This window comes from Oncorhynchus mykiss, chromosome 11 (genome assembly GCF_057628025.1).
Source record: "Oncorhynchus mykiss isolate SJ-2025 chromosome 11, ASM5762802v1, whole genome shotgun sequence".
NCBI classification, from domain to species: Eukaryota; Metazoa; Chordata; class Actinopteri; order Salmoniformes; family Salmonidae; genus Oncorhynchus; species Oncorhynchus mykiss.
In genome coordinates, this window is record NC_143032.1 from 12,995,943 (window position 1) to 13,003,751 (window position 7,809).

Consider the following 7,809-nt stretch of genomic DNA (forward strand, 5'->3'; position numbering starts at 1 on the left):
ATGTCGACCAAAATACCTCAAACACTGGAGGCAGTCTAGCACCTGAGGCAGTATTACATCCTCTTAAACTAACTTTGGAAAGATTCCATCTAGAGGAGCTGCAGTGGGATTATATTGCATAAAATTACATTTTTTCCAACTAGTTATAAAAAGCTAAGTATTACCAGGAACAGAGATTCATGTCCCCTTGCTTATCATATTACAATTACACTACACTGAACAAGCAGGGGGAAGAACCTGAACATTTCCTTGTAACCGGTCCAGTGAACACATTTGGGGAAGAACCTGTTGCAAACCAAGATATGCTGAGATACATTTACATGTGGTTCATAGTCTTGTGGAATTTAATGTTTTGGTCTTACTATGCCTGGTATGCAAAGAAGGAGCGTAAATGTGTGTGTGTGTGTGTGTGTGTGTGTGTGTGTGTGTGTGTGTGTGTGAGAGGCATTAAACTGAGTCTCATTCTTACTGAGAGGTTGGCTGTGAGACATGGTCGTCTGTTCCTGTCTTTTGTCCCTATGTGTACCACAGACAGAGGAGGCTCAGGAGTAGAGCCACAGAGATCTGGGCCACATGCAGCCATTGTCATTGAGACCTTGCTGGACCAAGGCCCAGGGGGGTTTGGGTTTCCTGATGCCTAGTGCCTATACATACACTGAGTGGACAAAACATTTCCATGACATAGACTGACCAGGTGAATCAGGTGAAAGCTATGATCCCTTATTGATGTCACTTGTGAAATCCACTTCAATCAGTGTAGATGAAGGGAAGGAGACAAGTTAGAGAAGGATTTTTAAGCCTTGAGACAATTGAGACATGGATTGTGTATGTCTGCCATTCAGAGGGTGAATGGGCAAGACAAAATATTTAAGTGCATTTAAATGGGGTATAGTAGAAGTTGCCGGGCGCACCGGTTTGTGTCAAGAACTGCAATGCTGCTGGGTTTTTCACGCTCAACAGTTTCCCGTGTGTATCAAGAATGATCCCCCACCCAAAGGACATTCAGCCAACTTGATACAACTGTGGCGAGCATTGGAGACGAATTGAGGCTATTCTGAGGGCAAAATGGGTTGCAACACAATATTAGGAAGGTGTTCCTAATGTCTTGTACACTCGGGGCTTGATGGGACAAACTGATAATGTAACAAAGACACATACACAGCAGGTGAATGTTCAGTAACCAGAAAAAATAACAGATGTAATGTTAAAGGGTGGCTTTGATGATGGTGATACTAACCTCTCTCTCTCCCAATCTCTCTCCCCGTCTCTCTCTCTCTCTCAGGACGCCTTTGTGGAGATCTATGAGCAGCAGAGGATCTCTCACTCCTGGCCGTACTTAAAGACAGTGTTCGGCCTGGCCGCCCTGGGAGCCGCCGGAGTCACCATCGGAGCCTTGTTCACCCAGAAGTGATACAAAAGGCCCCAGAAGACCCTCCCCCTCGTCAATCGCCTGCTACCAGATGAAGGCTCCTTACCTAGTAGCCCCCCCCCCCCAAAAAAAAGGCCCACAGCAAGTTTTCTTTCCAAAAAACTGGCAGCCTATAACTCTGCTGTGCACAGACTACAATATTTCGTCTCTCGTTCCCATCACCTTCTTTTTTCCTCATGTATCTTTGAAAGCACCTCACAGCTTAGCACTGCCCAGCCTGGGCCTGTAGCCCGGTTCTATCCCAGAGCTCCCGGCTCTTCAAATGAAACTGCACAACTCTGTTACTCCCCAACTGCCAACGGAACAGTTCTTTCATACTCTATGCCCCATCCTCCTGCGAAATGAAAAGTACAGCCTTGTATATGCACACACACACAGATAGATGCACCCATGCATATTCTATACTACTGTAGGAGCTTAACAACAAGGAATATCTATGGAAAGATTGCATACATACTTGTTGGATAATTATACACTCATACATAGACACACACCAACAGACACAATGAATATTGCATTTTGGAGGTGAACATTTTCACGCAAACTCAAGCGTGCGTTCTCACAACCAAATTATTTGTATGATGTATGGGTAATGAACATAACACAACAAGTGATTGTTTCCCATAAACTGAAAAACAAACTGTTTTTTTTAGATAACTGTTTTCAGCATGATTCTGTAGGACATGTAACATTGTAACATTGACACTGACCGAAAAGTAAAACAAAAACAAACAAAAAACATCCCAAATGTACAGTACACACCCAGCTTCCATCGCCAGCATGTGTGGTGAAGGTGGCCATTTTTGCCAGTGTCCATGTATGCATGATGACTTTTGATGACATGGAGCACGTTTGGCAGAATGATTGGTTCGGACAAAGTCAGGGTTGTGTTCAGTGGGCCCGAAATGGAAGAGAACCGCCCAAAACCAGGAGTTACAATCCAAACTTGTCCAATAAGAAATGCTCCTTTTTGTTTTTCGGCATATTAAACACAGCCTAGGTGTTTTTCTCTGTGTTTGGTTGGTGAAAGCTCACTGTACACAAACCCCCCAAGGGAACTTCAATCAACAGATGAATTCCTTATTAAAGCGCTGATTCATCCTCCCTGTTTCTCTCTTTGTGGGACTAATGTTGACAAGGAATGAAGGAATATTCTCCAGAGTTTCTCTCACTTATGTTCTGAGGGTAGGAGGCCCTTTTCAAGCACGCCTGAATGTATTTAGCCGGTCCCTACCCCTTGACCCAAACCCTTCAATGGGCCGTGCATCCTGTTTCTGTGTGAGCAGAGGGTGTTGAGAGAACCTAGATAAGCGTCATGTGGAGCATCATGACTTTCGCTGACCCACCTGGGAAAGGCCTTTCTCCCATTGGATGCTCCACAGAGAAAAGACTGTTAATCCCAAGCAGCTGTGTGTGTGTGTGTGTGTGTGTGTGTGTGTGTGTGTGTGTGTGTGTGTGTGTGTGTGTGTGTGTGTGTGTGTGTGTGTGTGCGCGCTAACAGAGGAGTTACTGAAGCTGCTATGGGAAAACAAGGTTGATAGGGCTTTGGTTTAGTGATGGTCCAGAATCCCCTCCACCTCCCAACCAAGGTCACATATTGGTGCATTCCACAGGTGTGCTTCTGCTGTTACTATTCTGCTATTACACTCACCCTCTTAGCTACAGCATCTGCTCTTCTCTCTCAACTTATTGTCTTTTTATCGCCCTCTTTTCTTCACTTTTTCTCTCTCTCACACACACGCACACGCGCACGCACGCAGACAGACAGACAGACACACGCGCGCACGCACTCACGCAGACAGACAGACAGACAGACAGACAGACAGACACACACACACACGCACACACGACTCATTCTCTCCCTTCTCTCTCACACACATACGGCTCATTCTCTCTGTCTCTTGCTCTCTCTCTCACACACACACACGCGCATACGACTCATTCTCTCTCTTTCTCTCTCTCACACACACAGCTCATTCTCTCTCTCTCATTCTCTCTCTCTCTTTCTCACATATGCTCATTCTCTCTCTCATACACACACACGACTCATTCTCTCTCTCACACACACACACTGCTCATTCTCTCTGTCTCTCTCTCTCTCATTCTCTCTCTCTCCCATTCTCTCTCATACATACACACAACTCATTATTTCTCTCTCTCACACTCACGGCTCATTCTCTCTCTCTGACACACACACTCACGGCTCATTCTCTCTCTCTCTCTCACACGCACACACACACACACACACACACACACACACACAACTCATTCTCTCTCTCTCTCTCTCTCTCTCTCTCTCACACATATGCTCATTCTCTCTTTCATACACACACACACGACTCATTCTCTCTCTCACACACACACACGGCTCATTCTCTCTCCATCTCTTTGTCACTATCTCTATCCCACTCTCTCACCCCCTCGTTTCCTGGCTTGTAATTCTTAATTGGCTAAAGCTAAGCCCAGACAAACAAACATATGGTACAGTGATAAGGTTTTTTTTTTTAATGTTTTTTTTTAACCAAATCTGTCTGCTGCCACTTCCACCCAAGAGAGAGACGCATCGATCACCTGGTATCATATAACAACCCAATGATGGGAGGGTTGATTTCCCATCAGTGGAGGCAAAGACACTGAGGCACCACTCTTCCCATCAGGGAGACATTTCATTTTTAAAGCCTCTTATTGGACAGAGCTGGTGTTCCATGGCCTCTGGTTGGTTACTTCCGATGTCTACTGTAACTGCTGTCATTGGACCTTCTGAATTGCAATGTCCTGAAAAGCAGGGGTCGGTTCAGAAGGGTACAAGGCTAGGATTAAGATGGAAATGTATCGTGTATCTTGAGTTGAGATGAATTAGACTGCAACCCTGAAAGTCCAGTTGCAATGTCATTACAAATAATGCTGTGTAGTTTGCATATAGTATATTAACTAAAGGTTGTAGGATACACCATAGGGTAAATCTTTTGACTGTTTCTGACGATTGTGTGATAAGACTGTTGAAGCTGAACATACAAAGGACGCTCCAAAAAGGTCTTGTTTGGCAGCTTTTTGTTTTCCCACTGCTCCCTCTCTTATCTGGCCAGACAGATCAGGTCATTCATTTTCCCACTGCTCCCTCTCTTATCTGGCCAGACAGATCAGGTCATTCATTTTCCCACTGCTCCCTCTCTTATCTAGCCAGACAGATCAGGTCATTCATTTTCCCACTGCTCCCTCTCTTATCTGGCCAGACAGATCAGGTCATTCATTTTCCCACTGCTCCCTCTCTTATCTAGCCAGACAGATCAGGTCATTCATTTTCCCACTGCTCCCTCTCTTATCTGGCCAGACAGATCAGGTCATTCATTTTCCCACTGATCCCTCTCTTATCTAGCCAGACAGATCAGGTCATTCATTTTCCCACTGCTCCCTCTCTTATCTGGCCAGACAGATCAGGTCATTCATTTTCCCACTGCTCACTCTCTTATCTAGCCAGACAGATCAGGTCATTCATTTTCCCACTGCTCCCTCTCTTATCTAGCCAGACAGATCAGGTCATTCATTTTCATTTTCCCACTGCTCCCTCTCTTATCTGGCCAGACAGATCAGGTCATTCATTTTCCCACTGCTCCCTCTCTTATCTGGCCAGACAGATCAGGTCATTCATTTTCCCACTGCTCCCTCTCTTATCTGGCCAGACAGATCAGGTCATTAATTTTCCCACTGCTCCCTCTCTTATCTGGCCAGACAGATCAGGTCGTTCATTTTCTCACTGCTCCCTCTCTTATCTGGCCAGACAGATCAGGTCATTCATTTTCCCACTGCTCCCTCTCTTATCTGGCTCGACAGATCAGGTCATTCATTTTCATTTCAACTTCCATTGTCTTTTTTTTTGTTTCGATCCTCAGCTTTCACAGTTTACCTTTGCTACTCTGTAGGCTACGTGATAAAATTGCAAAGCTGGGGAAATCCTATAACACTGATCATAGCTACATTTTAATTTGCTTTTACTCATTAGACCACAGAGGTCCATGAGACGTCTTCCTAAAGCTGAGATTGGAGTGAGTAAAAATAGCAAAAATATAACAGGCACAAAATAATTGATGAATCATGATTTCCATGTGGAAATATCAAAATATATAAAGACAGACTTAAATACGATGCACATGCGTCTCGAGTATGGCAGTATCAGTGATAGCAATACTATACTGCAGTTCATGGTCTTGTATCATCAGGAAAATGTCTGCAATGCAGAGTGGTGTGATGAGATCCATCAAGATCTCCAACTGCACTGAAGATCACAAATATGTTATTGAACTAATGTTTTTTTTACTTTTTCCTCTCTTCAGAAGGAAACAAAATAAGATTTGAACAGCACATAGGGATTGATTAGTTACTGGATATTGATCTGAACAAAAAACAAGAAGAGGTGATAGTTAGTCTACCAATCGTACCAAAACATGAGTGAGGGCTAGGTCTATAAACCACGGTTTGTGTTTAATTGATATTTACGTGTTTAATTGATATTTCACTGCCAAGGCAGGAGTAGTTTTGATCATCTGTACACAGAGCTGCTAGTATTTGATTGTTCCACATTGTATTATGTCTATGTTGAAGAAGCCACATGAGAATTACTGAGGTGAGATGAAATTAAAGAGAGTCAGATATGGAAATAAACAAGAGAAAATGTTACCTTGTTTTGTGTATTCTTGGAGTCGAAGGACCTGTTTTGCATCTGTTGTTGACTAAAACTGAAACACGCAGGACAAACAGAAGAAAAGAAGATAGTTCTGTATCTTTTTTGACCTTCTGTTGTTGACTTCTTAGCAAACCAACTTTCTCAGTGAAATCTAAATAGATGCACACATAAAAAGGTTTACAATGAAGTTATTTTAATGATAATTCTGTATTTAGGCTACGCCTCTAGTCTCCATGGTAGTATCAAATTGTATAGCCATGCTATTTTCATTATGAATGACGATAACACTTTAATCTCTCACTCTTTTAAACTTGTCATATCTTTGATAGTAGTTCAAGCATGACTATCTGGTTATTTTTTTTAAAAGAAAAAAGCAACGCTTGGGATCGGAGTATGCCATGCATGACACAAGCATTCATGGGTATTTTTTCAATATTTTGTGTTCTTCTGACTAAAATATATGTTTGATATGTATGCTTTGAAAGGAATTGGTAGCCTATCTCACTGACTTGGTTGAAAGTACTTTGGCTTTGTCTACACAGACAGACCAATTCCGATCTTTTGCCCAGTTCTTGGTCTTTTGATCAGTCAGATCTTTTCCCAGTAATTGGGCAAAAATAGCAGTATTGGCCTGCCTGGGTTTAACACAGCCTTTGAGACGAGTTGGGCATGAAATTTAAAAACATGCTAATATCCGGTACATTGACTTGCATCGGTTGTTGATTAGACGTGTGTGTGTGTGGGTGTGGGTGTGTGGGTGGGGATACCACTGGGTAATAAAGCTTCTGTGCGCACACAGACACACTTCAGGGTGGTATTTATCATAGCTTCCCCATTGCAGTATTACAGTAATAGTCACCTGAGGGAAGGAACAAAGCTGTGAAGTGTGACAATGACTCGTCGGGAGGTCGCTGGCATCAAAATGCACCCAGGTTTATGCCTGTACCAAATGGCAACCTCTGCTATCTATTTTACCTGCCTATCTACTGCTGTTGCAGCTGCTACAGAGGACGATGGTGATGATGATGATGATGATGATGGTAGTCATCGTTGATTACACTATGATCAGCCCTATGATTAAGATGATGATCTGTATTCATCCAACTGTGCCAGGGCAAGGCACAGTTTAATTACTATGTCTCCCTGGATAACCAGCTTCTGGCTCCAAATGAAGGCTGCTTTGACCCGTCTCAGCATCCCACACCCACAGGACTTAACCCCGTCCTCAGAATTCTGGTGTGGGAGCTACATCCTGCCAAGAACTTGGGAATTAATTTAATTTGAGTCCAGCGCTATCACTGTTAAGAAGAAACTGTATGTAACACTTGAGCTACATAGGAAGAGAAGAAAGAGAATTTAAAATCATGTGGAAAAAATAAATTGTTTTTTTTAGTTAGCAGTTTCGCTTGCGGGGTAGTTAGTTGTGTGGATAGCAAGATAATTGCTGGCATCGAGGCCTGTTTTTTGCTAATTTTTCGGGCATCAAAAATGATGACGATCGCAGAATTTAAGACTGTGTTTAATTTCAGGGTTGGAACTGAATGTGGCGAACACAAGTATGTTTAGTTTAGCTTTTTCAGAAACAAAAAGGAATGCAATTCCAGAAACATGTGCTTAAAAACTCAGAAATGTTGCAGCAGCTAATCATCAGTTCCACAGAGATTTTGCAAGATGAACAAAATCTGACCTTTAAAGGAAA

The 7,809-nt window shown here is 43.0% G+C and overlaps 1 protein-coding gene across 1 annotated transcript in view; it reads left to right on the forward strand.

Moving 5' to 3' along the window:
* LOC110535287 (apoptosis regulator Bcl-2) overlaps positions 1–6,103 on the forward strand; it is a 69,795-nt gene extending 63,692 nt beyond the window's left edge. Inside the window, exon 2 of the mRNA XM_036934900.2 lies at positions 1,283–6,103. Within this exon, the coding sequence (XP_036790795.1) occupies positions 1,283–1,411 (129 nt within the window). The 3' untranslated portion in view covers positions 1,412–6,103. The remainder of the gene's footprint in view (positions 1–1,282) is intronic.
* The last annotated feature ends 1,706 nt before the right edge of the window (positions 6,104–7,809 follow it).